At 46.0% G+C, this 24,535-nt stretch overlaps 1 protein-coding gene across 1 annotated transcript; it reads right to left on the bottom strand.

Moving 5' to 3' along the window:
* Window positions 1-1,800: 1,800 nt before the first annotated feature.
* On the bottom strand, window positions 1,801-3,917 carry LOC124688937 (protein CUP-SHAPED COTYLEDON 1-like). Its single transcript, XM_047222554.1, has 3 exons — window positions 3,725-3,917; window positions 2,466-2,752; window positions 1,801-2,347 (listed from the first exon to the last, which is right to left on the bottom strand). Exons 1-3 carry the CDS (start codon window positions 3,915-3,917, stop codon window positions 1,928-1,930), a joined length of 900 nt encoding a protein of 299 aa, XP_047078510.1. The 3' UTR covers window positions 1,801-1,927.
* Between the last annotated feature and the right edge of the window lie 20,618 nt (window positions 3,918-24,535).

Here is a 24,535-nt window from a genome sequence, read left to right as displayed (position 1 = left end):
TAATATTTTCTATAAATTGGGTCAATTTTTTAAAAATGGAGGTAGTACATTCCAAGGATAGCATTGTGATACATAAATAAATAAACTAAACCAGAGAAGATTTTTAGAATCTAGCCTTGCATGATCTTAAAATATCAAATTATGTGTCAGTCGACATTACAACTTTGGAAAACATCTCCTAACCTTTTCAAGTTTACACACTATGCCTACATGTTTAAGAGATTATGCTACAGTGGAGTGATGACTGGACCACTTTGTGATTCGGGCGATTGTATCTTTGGAACATTTTTAGAAAAGGAAACTGGTGGGGGAGACCCTCACATCAAGAGTTTTTTGTAATAAGATCCCAGATTCACGTTTGTGAGGATTTGAATCGGGTGGGTGGTTTCTACATCCACTCCCCTAGACAAGTTAGTTAAGCTCACTTCTTGAATTTTGAAACCTAGCTATGCATCTCCTTTAAATCTTAATCACACTTCACGATTCATACAAGGTGATATATGTAAACCCAGGTGAACCATAACACAATTAGGAACGCATCGCAAAATTTAGAAAATGAGAGTACCTCCTGTAATTATGTTTTGAAACTTAAATTACAGTATTCTCATTTTCTAATTTTTGGAAAACTAAAAAATTGATCATATTGTTCTATAAATCTACTTGAAAAAGCTTTACGAACTCGGTGCATCGGCCCCTATGTACTTTCTTTTGCATGAATCCCTAAATGAGATTGGATTAACGCTGATGATTTTGGCCAAATGTGTGGCTAGGTTTAGATTCATATTTTTCCTAAACAAACATACTTGCTTGTACTTAATACTTAACGTATGATCATAAATGTACGATGTTTCAAGACTACATTAATCATGTTTAAATTTGACCCGTGCACCACTGACCCAAAATTTTGAAGTTTGAATTTTCATATAGTCGTGGCACACCTGTATTTGCTTCGCCAATTGTACGAACGATACCCGTGGCGCACTACATTGAGATGCGCCACGGCTAATATGGTGGGTGGACCTGCCAACCAGGAAATGGAACAGGCGTGGCGCACGGCTATCGCAGATAGCCATGGCACACAAAATTCCCATGCGCCACCGCTAAGTAGTCGTGACGCACCACTCTCTTAATGTGCCATGGGTAGTACAATACTTGTATAGTTATTTTTCTAGTAGTGATTCAAGCATTCATCGCGCAAGCTAAGCTGATACGGTTCAGACACAATGATGAGTGGTGGTTACAAGCATGTGAGTGTTGGTGGATGATATATAAATAATTGGTAAAACAATTTCTTCTCGTGGTGAACTTTTTAGTGGTTGTTCTTGTTCCTCCAACTATTAAAGTTTGCATCTCATGTATGTTGCATCCGTAAAACCCTAAACCTCAGGTTGGGTACATAATACAAGAAAACGTGGGACGATTGAACCTTATATACTCTGAAAACAGGATTGAAGACCTTCCTGTATCATTTAAATCTCATCATGCTCACAATGCAATGCTCACAGGTATAGATTATTATTGGCCATATTATTTTCTCGAACAGCGGCTTGTTGTTTTCTCCATTAAAGAAACCACCCAAACAAAAAGGTTAGCCATCAGAGATATATGAGCAACAATAGAATATGTCCCAAATCGGTTTCATTCTCCAAGCAAAAATAATCGATCCATACATTACATATGTACATGACAACAGCGTCACTCTCTCATATATCCTAATCAATCCAGATCAATTATATAAGCCAATGCAACAGTATATATGTTTTGTATACTTCTACACACTACTACATTTACATGCCCAAACTAAATCTGCACAAGATCGATCATGAACGAATAATGAAAGCCAAGTTATTAATTACTACACACTACCGTGGGATGGATCGCAATAGGAGAAGCTTATGCAGCACCGATCCACATCACATATTAACATCTACATCAGGCTGTTGTAGTTGTACTCCTCCTCCTGCAGCCCTAGGTCCATCAGCACCCCGCCGCACTGATCCCCGCTGCCATCTCTTGAGACCGTGGCTGCACTGCCACCATCGAGTTGCTGGTTGAAATCGAGGATGCTGTCATAGCTAAGCAGCGGCGGCATGCTTGAGAAGGCGTCGATGCTGAGCCGGTGGTGATCCTGGGAAGACAGCGGTAGCTGGTAATGGTGCCCGCCAACGCCAAGGGAGGGGAATGAAGCCGGAGGCGTGTGGTAGTCCGGATCTTGGCACGAGGACGCGCTGCCATAGTCATATCCCTTCATGGTAGCGCTGCCGGTAATGATCTCCTGCTCTCTGTCCATGGCGTACTCCGTCTCGGCCTTTTTCTTGTAGAAAACTCTACATAGCACCCAGTCCTCCTGCTTAAACAAAATTCAGGTAGTACAATCCATGTGAACGTCGAAAATTGGTGTAATACTGCAAGAGATTATTTAGTGACGCATGATTGTTTGCAGATTAGATATTGGCAATTCATACCTTTGGTGGGGAGTGAGGGTTCTCGATGCGGAACTCGTGCATGACCCAGCAGGACTTGGTACCGTTGGGGGCTCGGCCGCGGTAGAAGACGAGGGTCTTGCGCATGCCCACGATTGCGGCACGGTTGGAAGACGACGATGACGACCTGTGGTTGCGGATGACGCGGTCCTTGCCGGTGGCCTTCCAGTAACCGGTCTTGGTGGCGCGGTTCGTGCGCAGCCCCGTCGCATACTTGCGGTCGCGAAAGCTGAAGAAGTACCACTCGTTCGTGCTCAGCTTCGCCACGTCTGCGTGCATACACCACCACCATGTCCGGTTAGATGAGTTAGCAACATAAGCTTCAGTAGTGTATGTTGATTATAAAGGAGTCTCAAAGTGTGTACACAAACGTATATGCTTAAGTAGGCCATGATGCACAATTGGACATGGAAGAGAGAAGTTGAGGGAGCAAAAGAAAGCATGCAATTGCCCTTTTTAATTTAGCAAAATTATGTCTAGGAAATTTCGAGACATTAGTTGTGGAGGTAGACTATACGGGAGTCTCAGAGTGTATACGCAAACGTATAATTATGTGATGTACAATTAGAGATGCGAGAGGGAAGTTGATGGGGGCAAAACAAAGCATGCACTTGTACTTTTTAATTAGGGAACATATGCACGAAATGTCGAAAAGTCAGGAAGTATATATATATTAGTTTATGCTGGTTGAATTGTTGAAAATCTTGTGAAACGCCAATCTCGAAAAAAACTGTGAAACTCCATGGTACCGGCTGGAAATTCTACTGTAAGATAAACAAAGGGACAATGAAAATTAAGCTCCACCTAATATGCTCAAGAAAATACTGATATGAACTGCCATATATGTAAGATCCAAACTATTTCAGGATACAAGTTTCAGCGTTGACAGGTTAATTGTATGGGGGATAATACTTGGCAATGGTAGCCCACTGAAAATCTTAAAGGAAACTTGTGCTAGGAAGCAACACGGTTACAAAGAGAAATAGAAGAGATGAGATATGCATCTGCACATATATATACGTAATCCGTGTCATATTGATTAATTAGTGATTAATGATTACCAATAACCAGAGCGGAGCCAATAAAACGGGGTTGCGTGTCCATGGAATAGAGCTGAGTTAATTAAGCGAGCCAGGCAGTAGCTTGCTGGAGAGGGACTGGTGTACGTACTTACTCGAAGGAGAGAGCAGAGAGATAGATCGAGTACCCAGTGAGTAGAAACTGGGAGTTAATGAACACACCTGGCAGCTCCCATGGCTCGTGGACGTGCAGATCGACCTCGACCATGGTCCCCCCAGCGGCGGGGGCCGCCGCTCCTCCGGCGAAGCGGTGGTTGGCCACCTTGTTGTGGAGGTAGTGGCACACAAGCTCCTCGTCGCTCGGGTAGAACCGGAACCCCGGCGGCAGCGTCATCTCGATGTCCCTGAGCCCCATATGCTATCACCTGATAATCTATGTATATGTCTTCTCCCTCCTCTCTCTTTCTCTCTGCAATTTGTAGCTCGTACTGTGATGATGTGTATGGAAGATATGGAGGATAGATGTCGCTGCCTAGCTATATGAACACACCACCGAGTCCAAAGCTAGCTCGCTAGATGCGAGATCGAATATGAGAAGATGATCGAGAGAGATGAAGCTAGCGCGCTAGTAGGAAGCAAGAATTAGGCAGGGCAGGGGCATATATCTATATCTATGTTGCTGTAGCTTGAGCGGCGTGTGATGGTATATGAGGTTGGGAGGTGGGCAGGAAGGAAATATATATAGCTTGGCGCTGCCGGAACTCGGAAGAATAATTGTATGCAGCTAATAAGAGCCTAGCCGAGCTAGAGAGGAGGAAGTGTAGGGGAGCAAGCAACCAGGCCGGGAGGGCGGGGTGGTAGTACAGGGGGGAAGCGAGCTCTACGGCCGGGCGGGGCCGGGCATGCAGTCTCTATCGCCGTCCCGGGTCCCGGCCTGCGTGCGTGCGCCGGCCTGAGAAGCTGACGAGGATACGCGCGGCCGGCCGGAGAGGACGACAGCAATGGCGAGGCAGCTGCTGTTAACTCGCACCGGTATGATGATTAACCTTTCTCCTCCCCTGTAGCTGCTGCTGTCCCATCACCGGACCGGAGCAGGGGGGAACGGAGGCGGGAGCGGAGGAAGCGGGGGAGGAGAGGACGCGTGCGCGGCCGTCGCATTCACGGCGATGCTTGCGCAGCACGAACTCGACCGATGGATGTCTAGAGGTGGTGGCTGTAGCAGTACCAGGGTATAGCTATAGGCTAGAGAGGAGAGGAGAAGAGAGTGGGGAGGAAGAGGAGATCCAGCCTCGCAAGGAAACGGCTTTGCTAGATCGAAAACCCCAACCGGAGCCCCACTTGATGTGCACTGGCTCGATTATTCGATTTTATGTATGTATGCGGCAACATATGTGCCACCGTCGACGCAGACACATTCAGCAACAGCCAGCCAGGGCTGGGCTAATTATTAATACATCATCATATACTCCATATAGCGCTGTTCATCCATCCATCCATTCGGCCAGCCTCTCGCGCCCTCTCTGGCTCTCTCCGCCCCCCCTACTAATGTAAGAATAATTTGCTTACAAGTAAGTGTATCTGTTGTACACGTGATTACTTAATTAAGCAACCAATGATTCGACCAAAATAGGGTGATTTGTTGGTACACTAATTATAATTTAGCAAGGGACGACGAAGGAGAGAGCTACGGACAGTGTGATTAACTTAAAGCAAGGCACAGTTGTACTATATGGCAAGCTAGATTGCAGCTAATTACGAGTAGTAATCGGGAAGAGCCTATATAGAAATGTAGGTGATCAATTTCCACATGTTTTCATCGCTTCAATAAACACATACTGTTTGGTGTTAATCTCATGTGATAGTACTGTACTGATCTTATTCTTTCTTCTGCTAGGAGAGAAAGGGGGCCAGAGCTAGAGGGAGCTACAGGAGGTAGGGGCGTACGTACGTGCATATTCCCGCGCTAAGGAACTGCGGCGTCAGCAATAATTTCATGGTTTCAGCTAGGCCCAGTCGATCGTCACCTTTTGCTCTCTGCAATGAAGCGGATAACGATATGACGACGGCAGAGACGATCGATCGCCCCAGTTCATCAGTGTGTATGTGTCCATGCTATCGGATTCTCTCCAGGAGAGATAGAAGAGATGGATATGGAACGGCAACCGTCCGTGTAGGTACGTTGATTAGGGCACATGCAGCCACCCTGTTGAACCACAGTGTGTACGATCACGCCAAGGAATAAAAGGGGGGATGTACGTCCCTGTATCGATCATCAGTGATCAGTGCAAATCATGGTACGTACATCAGGTGTACAAATGCAAGTATATATGGCTGTTGGAGCATACACATCCTACATATACAGGTAAATATCCATGTCCCGTTTGGTGATCTTTCTCTAGACCGGTAAGTACACATGTACTACATGCCTACATGTGTACCGTCCTTCGGCATAATGTACCAGCTCGGATTACTATTTTCTTTCTGGAATAAATTAGTGAATAGGCACAACTGTACGGAGGTTTAATTCAAGATGCGTGTCTAATGACTTCACATGCATATGTATGTACGCGCTTGCAAGTTGCATGTACTCACGGACGTACAAATATTGTAAGGCTAAGTACACATGCACATTAGGGAATTGAGTACGCAAAGGGTATGTCCTGATGAACGCGATGCAACTTGGTACATACATACATGAACCTTACATTACATTATTCGCAAAAAAAAAAAACCTTACATTACATTAATGATGTGCTCGATCGATTGATATCGTGCAAGTGCAGCTACAACTACATATATTTAACAACATGCTTTCCAGTTCCGCGGAAAACTAATTAACAACCTTTGCTTTGGTAACTTTAATATTTAACAAGAAACGTATCACGAAGACACGTTCTTATGCACTAGCGGCACCAAGGAAGATGCTCCACAACTCACCACGTAGGAGGCCTAGCGCCGAATAGTGCGCGCGTTATGCAGAATAGGTAGCATACGATTTTCTAACCGAAATGCACAGTTTTTTCTGGAGGGATCCGCCAGGGATTCTCACGACTACGCCTAAGCTAACTCGGCATGACTACCCCGGCCTGTCTCACACTACGGGAGAATTGCCGTACGCCGACGGCCAGGCGATGTGCCGACGGCCAAATGTCGGGGCCGTCGGCACAGGAGCCTCCGGAGCGCGGCGACAAGGATGGCCGTCGGCGTTAAATTGGCCGTCGGTACAGGCAGGAGGTACCGACGGTCACCGTCGGCATAGTTCTGGCCGTCGGCACAGGACCAGTCGAGCCGTCGGCACAACATTTTTTTTCCTTTTTTTTCTACTACAGACCTGTGCCGGCGGTTATACCGTCGGCATAGCTTTTTTCTATTTCTCCACGGCAGTCTTCAAAAAAGCATAACTAAATCATTCTAACCGTGAAAAATAAGTATAATATATCAAATTTTGTAGAAAAACAAGATCTATCATAGAAAAATATTAAAAATGGAATATTTCAAATACCAAAATAAATTTTCTTAGAAATGAGCTATAATGTTTGAGGTTTCATGGCTTTCACACACGCCAAAAATGAAAAAATGGTCGCTTGTGGGTCGGATTAGAAATCCGCGTCCGACGTATTGCTTACCATCATAGGGCCCACACAAGTGCCAACTATGACCTTGTTTCGGCAAACTATGTCATGCCGAGACTGTTTCCCACCTCATTTCCCCTGAAATCCATAGAACTTCGGACGTGATAGCTCTTTTTGTGACGGATTTTTCAAAATAATTGTCATATCCCAGTTTTGACAAACGGAATAGTTAGTATGATATATAAAATGACGCCACACGGCTCCGTGGGATTTTTTGACTTCGTTCAAATTGCCATCTGGCCAAAACAGCCCCCCGGGACATGCGGTATCGCCGTACCGGGCGTGCGGGTGCACCCATTCGCGAACAAAGTGAACGGACAAAAAATAGCACATATAATTATGCGTCGTAGAACTAAAAACATTTTGTTCAGAATTTCTGGAGCGACGGATAGTTGAGCCCTAGTTCAAATCCGGCCAGTTTCTAGCGGATTCAGCGGGACACCGCCGGAAGCCGCATGGGTTCCCAAAAAGCTAACACGTGCACATGTCATGTGATAGGTGGTGCGTAGGTGGTCTACTATCATCGCACAGAGGTTTCACGTCATACTAAAATGCGCCTCATGTAGCTGCTTCATAAATAAAAACCGTTTGGGCACGCTAAAAATGAAAAGATGGTCGCTCGTGGGTCGGATTAGAAATCCGCGTCCAGGGTCTTGCTTCCCATCCTAGGGCCCATACACGTGCCAAATATGACCTCATTTCGGCAAACTATGCCATACCGAGGCCATTTCCCACCTCATTTCCCTTAAAATCCGTAGAACTCTGGACGTGATAGCCCTTTTCGTGAAGAGTTTTTCAAAATAATTGCCGTATCCCAGTTTTGACAAACGGAATAGTTACTATGATATATAAAATGACGCCATGCGGCTCCGTGGTATTTTTTTTGACTTCATTCAAATTGCCATCTGGCCAAAACAGCCCCCCCCCGGGACATGCGGTATCGCCGTACCGGGCGTGCAGATGCACCCATTCGCGAACAAACTGAACGGACAAAAATTAGCATATATAATGAGGTGTCCTAGAACTAAAAATATTTTTTCCGGAATTTTTGGAGCGATGGATAGTTGACCCCTAGTACAAATCCGGTCAGTTTCCAGCGGATTCAGCGGGACACCGCTGGAAGCCGCATGGGTTCCCAAAAAGCTAACGCGTGCACATGTCATGTGATAAGTGGTGCGTAGGTGGTCTACTATCATCACACGGAGGTTTCACGTCATACTAAAATGCGCCCCATGTAGATGCTTCACAAATAAAAACTGTTTGGGCACGCTAAAAATGAAAAGATGGTCGCCCGTGGCTCGGATTAGAAATCCGCGTCCGAGTTCTTGCTTCTCATCCTAGGGCCCACACACGTGCCAAATATGACCTCATTTCGTCAAACTATGCCATGCCGAGGCCGTTTCCCACCTCATTTCCGATAAAGTCAACCAGATTTAAACTAGAGGTACTTGATCTAATGTTCATGATTTTTGGGTAAATTAACTTTGTAGGTTCTAAATATGATATGGATTTCACATTTGTATTCCTCTCATTTTTTTGATCAATTCAGACATATTATTTGCCAAATTCGTATTTACTGATATTAATTATTCCATATTAAATAAAAAAGACAAAAAATAAAATCATATAATTGTTTTTCAAATTCTATAGTATTATTATTTATATATATTCATTGTTGTTTACTTAAGTAATTGTTTAGAATTCAAAAATATAGAGGTGTGGCATCACGGTCAAAGGGTTAATATGATTGATATGGTAGTATTAACAATAAGGTGTCATTTCTTTCATGAAAGCTCATTCGAAGAGAACCAAGAAGTTAAGTGTGCTAGGGCGGGAGTAGTGTGAGGATGGGTGACCAGCTGGAAAGTTTGACTTAAGTGCAATTTGACCTAAGAATAGGTGTACTAAGTGTGATTGTGAAAGATTAACAAGTAAAAAAAGAATAAGAAGAAAATTGAAAAAAATAATTTTTTTTCAAAAAATATAATTTGTATATTTTTTCAAAAAATAATTTGAAAATTTCGAAATACTATGCCGACGGTATAACCGTCGGCACAACAATCTGTGCCGACGGCCAGTCTGTGCCGACGGTGATAGGCCAGTCCCCGACCAAAACTATGCCGACGAAGCTACGCTGACGGTCACCGTCGGCACAGCCTATGCCGACGGCCTTCCGTGCTGTGCCGACGGCTGGCGGCCGTCGGCATACTGCAGCTCTCCCGTAGTGTCAGTTGTGTATTGGACGGACGAAACATGTGTAGAGTACTAGAGTCATCGAAGAAATGGAATAGTGAAATTTCAGGAGATAAAAATAGTTATATTGATAGTTTGATGATACTTTACATAATTTCACTGATCAGCTGTCACCTCTTACATACATATATAAAAGCGGACGGACTTCATGTACATGTTTAGGATCTCTCTACACCTTACAATACATGATTATAAGTCGAATTACTACTAAAACTAGGGCATGTCCTCTATCGGCTTCATACTGGACCAGGGCTACAAGGGTTCGTGCAATTCCTTCCAAAGAGGCTTTGTTTTTCCATATTGAAGTTGATCTCCCCTTGGTTATCGCTTGACTGGTCTACTTCATGGGCTCCTAGGCATAAGCCAAGCCACATCTGGCTTTGTTTGGCGCGGCTTGTAGAATCCCTTTCGTGTAGGACCTTTTTCCTTGACATCTAAGTCAGCCCACCACGCGACTCCTCCTAATTTCAGAGCATGACCAGGCACGCCCGATCCTTAGTCGTCTTCAGATCTTCCTCGTCTTAGCCAGCTACCTACTAGCAAAAATGGTTTCTAACATATGTCCCAACGTTTTCTAGAAGAGCTTGCTCGGTACAAAATAACCACTTAGAATGTTTGTCTAATGACGATGCTTAAACTCACCATTCTTGTTTTAGCTAAAGCCATTATATGCATATCAGCCATAAGCAGTGTGTCTTAAGCGGATTCCTGTACACTTAGGTAGTTAGGTGGATTTTTTTTCACAGAACGTACACTGATGGTTAGGGTCAGCAGACACCCTCTAGTTTGGGTGAAAACGCCTGCGGATTGGGTGTGCGCGGTCTGTTTTGACTTTTGGGCACTGCAAATACTAGTGACATTCTGTAGCCCAGTATTCTGTACACGTCACAAATAATATCAGGCGGTCAATTAGCCCCACTGCTTTCTTCCCCTTCTTGCCTCCGAAAACCACCAAAGCAACGAATCGCCGGTTCATCCCCCACCCAGCAGACGGAGATGAGCCCCCCCCCCGATGTTGTAGCACGACTTATTTATCATCGAACCCGACCTCAACCCCAAGCAGAAACAGAACAATGACAACATCGTCGACTCCGATGAGACCCAACAACAGCAGAAGTAGAAAAGAGACCTGGATTTGGACTGATGTGGCGCATAAGCAGCAGAAGCAACACGACGACCTCGATGTGGAATCCGACATGTCCCATCAACATGAGAAGGAGCACGTCGACCTCGATGTGGACTCCGGCGTGGCCACCAGGCAGCAGCAGCACGACAAAATCGCCGTGGTTTCCAACATGCCCCCAGCCGACACAAGGCATCTGAGGTCAGTATTGCTTGGTCGACTAAATTGGCAATAGTAGATCTACCTCATTAATCCGATGTTTCAAACTTTTAAATCCTAGGATTATTGTTTAGTTATCCGATTTTCATCTACATGATTTAGACATATTTGGATATGTTAAAAATTTCATGTCTGAACCTGGATTCCTTGATTGTTCATATGTAAAGTTGTCTATGATTTATTTTGCTTATAAAGTAGTGGCATTATGTTATGATGATGATATGCATGCCTTATTATTCAATCTATTTACGTAAATTTAGTAGAGATAATTGAATGGTAAATAAGATATACTGTTTGTGCCAAACCTATAGGCCTCTATTAATTTTCTACTAGCTCACTAGTAGAAAAAGGGGCTTCAGGCCCGGTTCATTTGGGGCTATAGGCCCAGTTTTCAAACCGGGACCAACAAGGCGGGACTAAAGGGTCCTCCCTTTAGTCCCGGTTTAAATATGCACCGGTTCCGAAGGCCCCGCCACGTGGTGCAGCCAGGGGGCTCGTGGTTTCCCGGTTCGTGGTACGAACCGGGCCTGGAGACTTTCTGCCGCGGCAGAGAAACGCCCAGTTTCTCTGCCGTGGCACAGGTTTAGGGTGGAGCAGCGTTTCTCTGCCGCGGCAGAGAAACTGGGCGTTCTCTGCCGCGGCTGAGTTTCAGCAATGCATATATACATCATTCAAGAAACCACAAAACATCCTCTTGTATAACAAAACATTGTCATGAAATACAGTACAAGTAATGCATGTTTACAATATATAAAGCCGGGACCAAAGGTATCATATCTATATATTCATATCCCTAATAGTTCATATATATGAACTCCCGATGGTATTCTCTATCTTTGGCAATGGCCTCGTCAAGAAAGAATCTCGCGAGTTCCTCTTGGATTGCTCGTATGTGATCCTCCATTATGAGAGAGTCCCGCAAGCGTAGCATCTATATTAAAAAAAGGAGATTAATATATATGAATGGAACTCAATACAATTGATGGTAATAAAATAAGCTTAATTGTGAATATTTGTTCAGGTACACGAGAGTGGTGTATAGCGTCGTCCGCATCCCTGTGAACAGCCATCTCACGAACAAAGTCGCAGACGTAGTATCCACATAAGTTATTCCCTTGTTCCTGCCTCATACACTTTACGAAAAAATAGTTCGATCAAACTAGTAATCAAGCATCGTATTGAAACTAAATATCAAAGAGATTCACGGACATAGCTATATATATAGTACTACTTACAGGGTAATCTTTAAATGTAAGCTCCAGTTTCCATTGACCCGGAACAATATTGATGAACCGTTTCCAAGCCCTGCCCGGCAAAGAAAAAATGAGTAAATGAGTTATTGATTAGTTGATGATATCGTCGAATGAGAACAGATGAACATGCCGATACGAAATTGATTGAAATTACCTCTGGAGCAGCGCATCCATGTTCGCCCATTCCGCATGTTCTTTGTGTTTCGAGTCCATGACAAGTACGACTCCTTTCTTAAGCTCAATGATTAGGAGAATAAAGTGGAACCTGCACAAGCATAGCTCAATGATTAGCAGAATAAAGTGGAAGCTGCACAAACATAATGTATGTTATAACACTCACTTGAAGTTGTAGGGAAAGAATATATCCTCTTTGTCTGCTTGCTTCTGTAAAAACAATAGCATGTTGTCCTCTGTGTCCTTGTCGTACTGTCGAACCGTAACTTCATGAACTGTGTTTGGGTCAATGAACCCGATATCATGGAGCTTGCCTCTTTTGCATTCGAGCATCTTCATTCTGCATAATTAATATATAGCATACACAAATAATATAGTGAGGATAATTGTTAGTGCAAATGAATGAGCTAAGCTACAGAGTTAATTACATAAATAAATCACTTACAGGCAGTAGCAACTGATGACAGCTTTGTCGAGGGCGTCTTGATTGAATAACTGAAATAGTTCTTCAAGCTCAAGGTTTATCTCCTCCTTCCCCCAGAAGTAATGCTCATCTCTAACTGCGACCGTGAGGTAGCGTTCAGACTTTCGACAGGCTTGCAGGTACCATTCATGCAACCTTCGCATTTGAGACCCTAGACGCGCGAGCTGGCCAGGTTTGACGAGATCATTTCCGTATCTATACGTGTTTACGACTTGAGCCGTTGGATAGTAATCTTCGTACTGAACATCTGCTCCCTGACCTCTAGCCGCCCGTTCGATCATCGATGCCGTCTCTGGATCATCATAGGAATGTACGACGAAGGGGGGTATGGACTGATTTTCTGTTGTCCAAGCTAGGCGACCTTTTTTCGCTTTGCTCGCTCTAGAGGACTGTCCAAGAGAGCAGTCATAATCACTTCTCAGCTCAGCTCTCTTTTTTCTCGTCTCGGCAAAGTGCTTCACTGTATTCGGTGGTATAAAAAACTTTGGAGGCTTCTTCGGCGCAAGAAACGCCTTTTGCTCATCAGTCATCTCATTTGGTAACAACTGTGGAGTCTTGGCCCTCTTCGGAGCTGATGATTTGTTTGGAGCTGATGATCTGTTTGGAGCTTCAATACTTGCCGCGGTACTACTCTTCCTCTTTTGCTTAGGAGACGGCTCATGCATAGGACAATCATCACGCACAGGAGAATCATCATCGTGCAGAGGAGAATCATCACGCGGAGGAGACTGTGGCGGAGTATTCTCATGCGGAGGAGGCTCCGGCGGAGTATTCTCACGTGGAGGAGGCTTAGAACGAGATGGAGGTGGCATGCTTGGCTTCGAACCTGGAAACACAATGTTCTCCTTCCGCCATTGAACGGTGGTTCTACGGGCTTGTCCCAGTTTGATGATTTCCCCTTCTTCACCTGCTGGTTGCTCAAGGACCAACTGCTCATAATCTGCCATCACTTCATCCACCATCACAACAGCAAAGTCGTCTGGGACCGGACGGCAATGGTAACTCCTTGTAGGTAAGAAAATGCCGACCGCCGCCTTGAAGGATAGGTTGAAACATTTAACATGTAGCTCACAAGGACGGCTCTCAGTGAGATCATCCACGGGGGGGGGGGGCGTAGCGAGGAGGCTCGACCACCTCATCATCAATATGATCCTGCTGAGTGGAAGCTACGCTGCTTTTCCGGTGTTGAGATTGCAGCGGAACGATAGCTTCAAGCAATGCAGCATCTACATGTTGCCCCTTGATACGTCTCCAACGTATCTATAATTTCTGATGTTCCATGCTTGTTTTATGACAATACTTACATGTTTTGTTCACACTTTATATCGTTTTGATGCATTTTCCGGAACTAACCTATTAACGAGATGCCGAAGTGCCAGTTCCCATTTTCTGCTGTTTTTGGTTTTAGAAATCCTAGTAAGGAAATATTCTCGGAATTGGATGAAATCAACGCCCAGTATCTTATAATTCCACGAAGCTTCCAGAACACCGGAGAGGGGCCAGAGGAGAGGCCCAGGGCCACCATACATGGTGGCGGCGCGGCCCAAGGGGGGGCGCCCCCCTGGTGTGTGGGTCCCCCAGACCCCTTCCGACTCCGACTTTTCGCCTATAAGATGCCTCGTGACCTAAATCCTCGACACGAAAAAGCCACGATACGAGAAAAGTTCCAGAGCCGCCGCCATCGCGAAGCCAAGATTCGGGGGACAGAATTCTCTGTTCCGGCACGCCGCCGGGACGGGGAAGTGCCCCCGGAAGGCATCTCCATCGACACCACCGCCATCTTCATCGCCATCGCAGTCTCCCTTGATGAGGAGGGAGTAGTTCTCCCCCGGGGCTGAGGGCTGTACCGGTAGCTATGTGGTTAATCTCTCTCTCTCTGTACTCCAATACAATGATCTCATGAATTGTTTTGCATGATTGAGATCCATATGATGAGCTTTGTATCGCTATTAATCTATGTGCTACTCTAGTGATGTTATTAAAGTAGTCTATTCCTCCTTCATGATGTAATGTGGACAGTGTGTGCATCATGTAGTACTTGGCGTAGGTTATGATCGTGATCTCTTGTAGATTGTGAAGTTAACTATTACTATGCACTCTAGAGTTACTTTATATGAACTCCGGAATTACTCTCTATGGTGTGACAGTGACAGTGTTTGCATCTTGTGTGATTCCTTTATGACGTTGTGGAGCTTGTTTACTCCGGCTTGAGGGTGCTCTCGTAGCCCTACACAATGAATGGTATTTGTTATCCAACAATAGAGTCTTTGAAAGTAGTACAAAGGAAGAGAACTTATTTATTATGTGATCAATGTTGAGAGTGTCCACTAGTGAAAGTATGATCCCTAGGCCTTGTTTCCAAGCACTGAAACTCCGTTTATTGACTGTTTTGTTGCATGTTTACTCGCTGCCATCTTTATTTCAGATTGCTATTACCAGTCATATTCATCCATATCACTTGCATCTTACTATCTCTTCGCCGAACTAGTGCACCTATACATCTGACAAGTGTATTAGGTGTGTTGGGACACAAGAGACTTCTTGTATCGTGAGTGCAGGGTTGCTTGAGAGGGATATCTTTGACCTCTACCTCCCTGATTTCGATAAACCTTGGGTGATTCACTTAAGGGAAACTTGCTGCTATTCTACAAACCTCTGCTCTTCTACAAGAATAGAAGCACCCGTAGACATCACCCCTGAGCCATCTGGGATGTAAGTACTTTGGTTACTTTGGCAAATTGGGCTTGCATGACGCTAAAAGAACTCTCTAAGCACGCTATGCGGTCTGTTTCCCTTGCCTTTCTCCTCTCATGGCTTTTATCAGGAAATCTCTTCCTTTCCGGAGCAAAGCCGGCTTCCATGGAACGGAGCCTTCTGTGCCACGTGTTCGTCCGTCGTGTTCTTTGTTACCAAGGGCTCGTGTCAGCTCATCATCTTCTCTATCGGGCCGGAACCTCCCCTCCTACACGTCCTTATGTGCTTTTTCCAGGGCGTCAATGGGGTGCTTCAGATGTGCTTTGTTATAGATACACTTCCCTGTTTCTGGGTGTAACCTTCCCCCAATCCCGTAGAACCACTCCTTCATCCATTCGATCCAACCGTGTGTCCCTAATCGGATCCCTTTCCTGGTCAGTTCCGCCTCAGCTGCCTGCCACTTAGGACGGTTAGCCCTGTAGCCACCTGGACCCAAAATTTGGTGATATTTCTTCAACGCAGCATTTGCCTTATTTGTTTCCGACCTTTTCTTAAATTCTTCTGACTCCGTGTTGTACTTCACGAATTCGTTCCAGTGATCTTTTAACTTCTCACTGTTCGGAGTCTTATTTTCCTTGATAAGGCCGCGCAATCTTTTCTTGTATGCCTTGAATAGTTCGGCCATCTTCTTCAAAGCAAATTTCCTCATTGCCTCCTCCATCTCTGCCTTTTTAGCGGCATCCTCCTCTGCAGGTACTAGGTTGAAATGTGCCATGAGCTTGGTCAGAAGGCTGCGTTTGGCTACATCATCGATATAAAGACCTTGAGCTGCTTCATCTGCAGATAGCCCTAGTCCCTTCGGCTTGTGCCATTCTTGAACGGTGATCGGGATGCAGTCCCTAACAAGCACTCCGCATTGACTTATAAATAACTTTGCATGCTTGTCGGGAGCAATCGGTTTACCATCCACATCGATCTCGGTGATGTCACGCCTAACACCGCCGCTCAACATTTTGGCCGGGCCTCGCTTCGACTTTACAGAAGAAGTGCTCGATCCGGAGGGCTAAAAAATAAATAATTCATTGTCAGTACAAATTAGTTAATGCATCTAGTCAGCAGCGGCTTAATTTATATACCTCGGTGATAACTACGGTTCCATCACCGGTGCCATTATGATATTCTTCCTCACCGGAGCCCTGTTCTCCTCGGTCAATATTCTCCGCTCCCTCACCGGAGTCATTCAAATAAGATGCAGTGATATCGTCACCGCCATCATCCGGAATATCGTCGCCGCTATCATCCAGAGTACCTTTGGCCATGAGGTCAGCCATGAATTCTTCTTGGGCTTCGTCTCTGTGTCCATCCAAGCTTTCTGCAACGACTTGCAAAGTTATAGGCCAGAAGCATCATGTATGATCACATATATAGATATTAAGTAATTAAGGATGATGCAGAAAACTGAAATTGGAGTTACATATATAGTTATTAATTAAGGATCGATAATGTAGTGCTGAAAGCTGATAGTGCAGTTACATGCGTACATAGATCTTATTTAACCCTAATACATCGATCACTACTAGAACCTCTCAACGGCGCCGACCGGGTGCTGAACCGCGCCGGCTGAACACCCAAAGCCACCGAACAGTAACAGAGTCATAGCTAATGTGAGAACCCTGCGTAACTGACCATCCGGTCCTATACATGGTGTCTAACGCATACATGTAACGGCGAACGTGCTCGTCCTCCTCTATAATGCGCTGAGCTACCACCTCCGGCGGGGCCGGCTCCCTCTGAAACGACCGTGGCCCACGCGACCTCCACCAGAGAATATCCGGGTTGACGACGGGACCCGGATTCCGCACCAAGGTGCGCGCCCCGGAAGATAATACCTCCCAGTGCCACCCCGGCGGAGCCCAGTCCCGGACCTCCCCCATCGACAGCATCTGCTCCAGAATGGACCCTCCACGACCCGGCGGCTGGCGTGGCATCATAGCTATGAAACTATTCATATATGTACTAATATAAATAAAAAAACATGATATTATGCTAAACAAAAAAACTTTACTACTTTTTTACTAACAAATATTTCTAACATATAATTTCACTGCTTTTTTACTAACAAATATTTCTAACTAATATAATTTATCTAACAAATATTACTTTATATTCTAACATGTAAATATTTCTAACATATAATTTTCACAACTTTTTAAATTTCAATATTTGAATTTGAATAACTTATTTCTAACAAATATTCTTTTCACAACTTTTTTCTAACTATAATATACTAATTAACAATATAACTAACAATAATATAACTAATTATAACTTTTTTTTAACTTTTTTCTAACTATAACTAACAGTATACTAATTAACATATATACACTAATTAACAAATATAAATAATAATAATACATATGAGAAAAAAGGGGGGGCCAGGGGGCGGCTCACCTTGCCGCGGCGGAGAGGAGAGGCGGCGGTCGAGGGGGCCGACACGGCCGGCGGCGTCGTGTGGTGCGGCGGTGGTCGAGGAGGAAGGGGTCGGCGCGCGTGGACGGTGGCGGTCGAGAGGAGGAAGGCAGCGTCGGCGGGCGGAGAGGAGGGCGCGCGGGCGGTGCGCGACAGAGAGAAGAGGAGGGCGCGCGGGAGGGGCGCGGGCGGCGGCGGCGGGTGGAGAAGACGAGGCGGAGGGCGGCGGCGCACGGCAGCGGCGGTCGGCAGCGCGGCAGCCTGGCGGCGTCTGTGGCGCTCGTCTCCGCGGGATTGATCTCTGCGGAGACGAAGGGGCGACAGTTATACCCCCCCCCCCCTTTGGTCCCGGTTGGTGGCATGAAAGGCCTATTTTCGCGTCCCGGTTGGTGGCACAAACCGGGCGCAAAGGCAAAAAATTTAAATTGTTTTCACTCCCGCCTTATTTCAAATCAAAAAAAGGGCTATGATATATCAAAAAAAGGTCTATACAATAAAGGGATTTCTATTTTCGTGCCCTCGGGTCCTTAGCTGTACTCAGTTTTCCCCAACTCCTTAGTTTTTCCTCAGTTTTCCCCAAGCCCTTGTCTGAACCAGCAGAAGGAGCTCGGACGGAAGGAATCCATTAAGTTGACCGTTCCGTGCTGACGAGTGGGGTCGTGTCGTTTGTGGGGTCGCGTCGTGTGGGACCGCGTCGTGTGGGGCTGGTAGGAAGGGACCGCGTAGGACAGGACGAGACCGTGTTTGTGTGGCCGTAGCGTGTGGTGCCGTAGCGTGTGGGGCCGTAGCATGTGGAGCCGTGTGGGTCCGGGACGGGAGCACGAGTGGTTTCTGTCTCTTTCACCCAGATTAGCAGTTTTCAATGTACCTTTTTCCTCTCTCTCGCTCGATCTCATTTATATTTGATAGCCCAAATTGGTAGCAAATCTAGAGCAGCTTCTCCTTCTATTTTTTAACGCCATTCATTTCTTTATGCCTTCGTTTTTACCCAATCAGGTAGGAAATCTAGGGCACAAATCCAGAGAGAAAATATAGGATAAGTCTGCATACGACAACCAACATAGCATAGATATATTCAGGACAGATCCAAAAGTAGTACCGATAGATCCAACATAAGCTACATTTTACATGAATTTAAGCTGCTCTACAGATAGAGCAGTCACATACAGAGAGTGTAGTAGGCACGTTCAACGTCTCCAGGTAGCGCGTGTGACTCGCTTGGAGGTTGCGCAGGTGAATCCCAAGTGCTTTGTGTTTGGCCATGAACACATGCACATTCACGGTCCTTCCAACTCTAGCGCCACATCTGCCAATGGATTCAGCATGGTTCACCAGGGAGTTGAAGTCGGTGGCGCGGAGCTTCCGTTGCGTAAGGGGCACTTGTAAATGCCTCGAGCAAAGGGGCCATCGTAATGGCCGGACTGCAGCCTCCCGAGGACGTGGCGAGTCTTGGTGTGGAAGGACTCGTCGCCGCTGCCGACGTCGCTGCTCGCACCTCGTCACGTAGCACCAAAGATCGTGCAAAAAACACGGAGTCAATTGCAACGATGATGGAACAGAGAGTGAACAAAAAATCATGCATGATAATATGGGCTCGAAAAAAGAGGTAGCCTCGCTTACATTGAACACACTTATATCCAGGATTTGAGTCAGCAAACCAAAGATCATGCACAACAAATTTGTACACACCAATTGTTTACTGACCAAATCCTGAATCAATTTATGCCCAAATATTCATCATCATCGGCACAAATCTTAAACAAAAGAAAATCAAAAACACTAATAACGCAAGATCTACCACAAAAGGATTGAACTAGGAACAAACGAACATTAATAACGCAAGATCTAACACAAAAGGATTGAACTAGGAACAGACGAATAGTAATAACGCAAGATCTAACACAAAAAGATTGAACTAGGCAGACAGATACAAGACTAACCAAGTAATAACGCAAGATCTAACACAAAAGGATTGAACTAGGAACAGACGAACCCTAATAACGCTAGATCTAACACAAAAGGATTGAAATGAGATAAGAACAAGGGAACAAAGGGTTACCTCCGGCTCGTTGTCGACGATGCTGGTGTCGTAGGGGTTCTCCGGCGCGTCGTTGCTCGCACTCGGTTCGTACCGGTCCCAAGCGACGGGGCCCCGACGGGTGGCGGCGGCCGATGCGCCGGCGCTACGTTGGAAGCAGCCGAGCGGGGCCTGGACGGGGCGGCGGCCGATGCGCCGGCTGCTACGTTGGAAGCAGCGACGGGGCCTGGACGGGGCGGCGGCCGATGCGCCGGCTGCTACGTTGGAAGCAGCGGCAGTGGGCCTGGACGGGGGCGGCGGCTGATGTGCCGACAATGGGCATCTCATTCTTCTCCATCGTCGGCGGTTTTCTTCGGGGTTTTTTCTTTGGTTGTGGAGAAGATGATGGGACAGGAGAGGCGGTTGCAGTGAGCCAGTGAGAACGTGCGTCAAGGGAGAGAAAGAGGGGCTCTATAAAGACGAAGGTGGCATGTACCGCAACACGCGTCCGCTATGCACGGCTGCAGAGTGCACCGCTACACGAGTCTAACCCTGGGACGTTTGGTGTACTCAGTTATAACCTCAGTGCCTTATACGTAAATTTTATCCGTACTCGCTTTTCCCCTCGAGGACTTAGACCGGCAAGTGCAATATACTCAGTTTTACCCTCAAGTAGTTGGTCAACAGAGAGTCAACAAATAAGATTAACATAGCTAATTGAGTCATTTCATGCGCAAAAAAATCCAAAAAAATAAAAACATAGTGGAAACTACTCATGGAGTCTTCCTACGCAACCTGCCACCTAGAAAACCTTAACAAACATATATAAATCAAGTTTTACCACAAATTGCCACTTCTCAGAATCACTAGTGTAGCTATGAAGATGCATGGTTTTCCACCCAAACCCCTTTGCAAAACATCTTTCCCAAAAACATAGTTTGTCTAAATGATGCCATAATTGTCACACTCATGTATATTTGAATTGAAAATAATTTGATGTAGCCCAATATGAATTATATTGTACAAAACACACATTTTTTATTTTGTAATTCTTTTGTTTGAATCCCTTAGTCTATTTACTATTTATGTGCCCTTGGATTCTTAGTACTACTCGGTTTTGCCCTCCAAGCATCGTCACAAATGCTCTGAGAAGCCCAAACTTATCCTGATTGGTTGAGCCGTTGTCACACGGATCGACTCCACGAACCGTTGATCCACTGATCAAACGGGCAGTATACCCCTATCTGTCTCTTTGTGGCAACCTCTCTCTCTCTCTTCATGGCCACCCCTCTCTCTCTCTCTCTGTCGGTGGAGAGTGCCCACCTCTCTATTTATGTGCAATAACGAGTTTGCCACTTAATATAGTTTGGGATATAGTATTGGTATAAACATGATGCATACATATTTGCGGATTTCGGTGATCGCATTATTTGTCACCCCTCTAACAATTATCAACTATCTTTAGCTGTCTTTTTCTTTTAGGGAATATAGTTTGGGATATAGTATTGGTATTTTGAAACGGCCTAAAAGTGGTATAATTTTGGTATAAACATGAGGCATACATATTTGCGGATTTCGGTGATTGCATTATTTGTCACCCCTCTAACAATTATCAACTATCTTTAGCTCTCCTTTTCTTTTAGGGAATATAGTTTGGGATATAGTATTGGTATTTTGAAACGGCCTAAAAGTGGTATAATTTTGGTATAAACATGAGGCATACATATTTGCGGATTTTGGTGATTGCATTATTTGTCACCCCTCTAACAATTATCAACTATCTTTAGCTGTCCTTTTCTTTTAGGGAATATAGTTTGGGATATAGTATTGGTATTTTGAAACGCCCTAAAAGTGGTATAATTTTGGTATAAACATGAGGCATACATATTTGCGGATTTCCGTGATTGCATTATTTGTCACCCCTCTAATAATTATCAACTATCTTTAGCTTTCCTTTTCTTTTAGGGAATATAGTTTGGGATATAATATCGGTATTTTGAAATGGCCTAAAAGTGGTATAATTTTGGTATAAACATGAGGCATACATATTTGCGGATTTCGGTGATTGCATTATTTGTCACCCCTCTAACAATTATCAACTATCATTAGCTTTCCTTTTCTTTTAAGGAATATAGTTTGGGATATAGTATTGGTAATTTGAAACGGCCTAAAAGTGGTATAATTTTGGTATAAACATGAGGCATACATATTTGTGGATTTCGGTGATTGCATTATTTGTCACCCCTCTAACAATTATCAACTATCTTTAGCTTTCCTTTTCTTTTAGGGAATATAGTTGGTAATTTCGGTGAATGCACACACTAACTTTGAAAACAACTACAAGTACATGTAATCGAATAATGGATTTGTAACAAGGTATCCCTTGTAACAACTTCTAGCGCCCGGTGAGCAATGATAAGAATCCGATCGTAATTATACAACAAAAAAACAACCAGCCATTAGATTAGCTTGCTTCTTCAACTCGATCAGCCTGCCTTAACTACTTGTTCATTTTCTTCGCTCTCCCTTCACTTCCACCAGTTCCGCATTGGGAGCATTAGGCATAATCGGAACGGCTCCTCTCTCCGCCGCATTCTCTACAGCAAGTCCCCCCCTCCCAAATTGCGCCCCCAATAGCGCCAATTGATTCCCGCAACCGAAGCCTCCGAACGTACACATCGATCCACTCGAAATGCCCGCATTTCTTCAAGATCCGAAAACAACAACGTGAACCCTAAATCCCAAATTCGAGGGAATAACAAGAAAATCGAGAGAAAACAGAGAAATTGGAGCGAGATCTAACCTTATCCCCCTCTCTATATGGCAAGCTCTCGCATGCAACGAACTCACGTCCACGGTTGCCGTTCTCGTCCGTCTTGCTGCATCGACCGCTTCGAGGCTCCCGGCGTGGGCGGTCGGGGCATCTTGTCAAAGGCACGGGTCCATACTGCGCCCATGAAGAACGGGAGGTCGAAGAGAAACTAGACATCACCCGCCTACCGGAGAAGGGCTGCCGCTGGCGGAGAAGAAGAACAATGGGGTGCGGAGAAAGAAAGGGGAAGCAATGGCACGGGCACGGGCGCGGGGCTGGCTCGGGCTCCCATTTTGCAACGGTCACCTGGGTAAGCTGTGGGTCCGGCGCGCTAACGTGGAAAAGTTGTGGGTCCCACGATGATCTGGATAAGTGGAGACGTGTCCATCGCGGGGCACCAACAGCGGCCCCACTTGCCAGCGACCAACCAACGTCAACTAAACAGGATTCCTTCCGTCCGAGCTCTTCTCGCGGGTTACACACAAGGGATTGGGGAAAACTGAGGAAAAACTAAGGAGCTGGGGAAAACTGAGTACAACTAAGGACCCGAGGGCACGAAAATAGAAATCCCTACAATAAAACTGTAATTTACATATAATTTTGAATATAAATTGACATAATAGATGAATTTGAATTTGAAGCCATGTACTGGCCACCGCCACCGCCGCCGTGCAACACGTGTCCCTTCTCCGTGGCACGTGTCGCTTCCACGTGCCTCGCCCCGCCGCCGCCAGCGTGCGACGTGTAGACGCCGCTTCCACGTGCCATGCCCCGCCGCTTCCCCGCGCCACCTGTCGCCAAACTTGCCGCGTCGCTTCTCGTGCTATAAAGCGCCGCATGCGCAAGAAACCACACGTCGCCGTCGCCTCCGCTCATTCGTCTCCGGGGTGTCTCCGCGCCGTCGCGTCTCGTCCGGTTTCCGTGGCGTCCGAGCGCGTCCGAACGGTAGGTTCTACACCGAGATGCGTGCCGGTGGCTTCCGCCTCACCCTTGGCACGTACAACACAACGGAGCTGGCGGCGCGCGCTTACGACGTGGCCGCGTGGCGATTTCGGCGGCCACGGCGCGACATGAACTTCCCAGACGTCGAATCGCTAGAGGAGGCGGAGTTCCTCGCGCCAACGCCGTGCCTCGTCGACGACGAGGACCGTCGTCACCACTGCCAGGTGCAGCGCTGGATCGCCATCGCCGAGCACGACGAGGAGTTGATGCGCCAGTGGAGGGCACAGTTCCCCAACGATGTCGACAACACCGACGCGTTCTTCGCTGACCTCAGAGCACAGCGCAGGTCTGACAGGCGCCACCGTCGGGCCGTCGCCGAGTTCGATCTCGACAACCCGAATACAACTTGGGCCGACAACGACCCTCGGTGGGAAGACATTTAGACCGAGACAACCTCCGACGACGAGTAGATCGACTAGACTAGTTGTTTATCTATTTTGATTGTATTTTCAATAATGTCGTTGTCGATTGATTTAGTTTAAATTTGATGAGGAAGCTTTCCCAAGTCGGGCTGTAGTCGAGATGCCACTGGGGATTCCTCCGCTGCTCTGGCGTGAGCTCGAAGTAGTAGTGGTTCGTGATGGCCATCTCGCGCGCCACACCTAGAGGGACAGGAGGGACCGGTATGCCTCCGACGCTCATCAACCAGCCGGTCGGGGCACGGTAGCCCGGCGGGCAGGGGTAGTTTGAGGCGCAAAGCGCCTCCGCCTCCCGGGGGGTTAGAGATACGATGGATGCCATGTGATAGAGTGATGAGGTTTGCATATATGAGTCTAGAGATGTGATATGTAAATGGAGGCCAACCCTACATATATATATATACTGAAAAAATGGCGGGAAGACGGAGGTGGGAAGCGGTGGAACGCGCGGGAAGAAAAAGGCGGGAAACTTTCATCCCGGG

Source organism: Lolium rigidum, chromosome 2, assembly GCF_022539505.1.
Source record: "Lolium rigidum isolate FL_2022 chromosome 2, APGP_CSIRO_Lrig_0.1, whole genome shotgun sequence".
Lineage (NCBI taxonomy): Eukaryota > Viridiplantae > Streptophyta > Magnoliopsida > Poales > Poaceae > Lolium > Lolium rigidum.
Note: the sequence above shows the minus strand (reverse complement) of the source record. Positions and strands in the feature narration are given on the sequence as shown.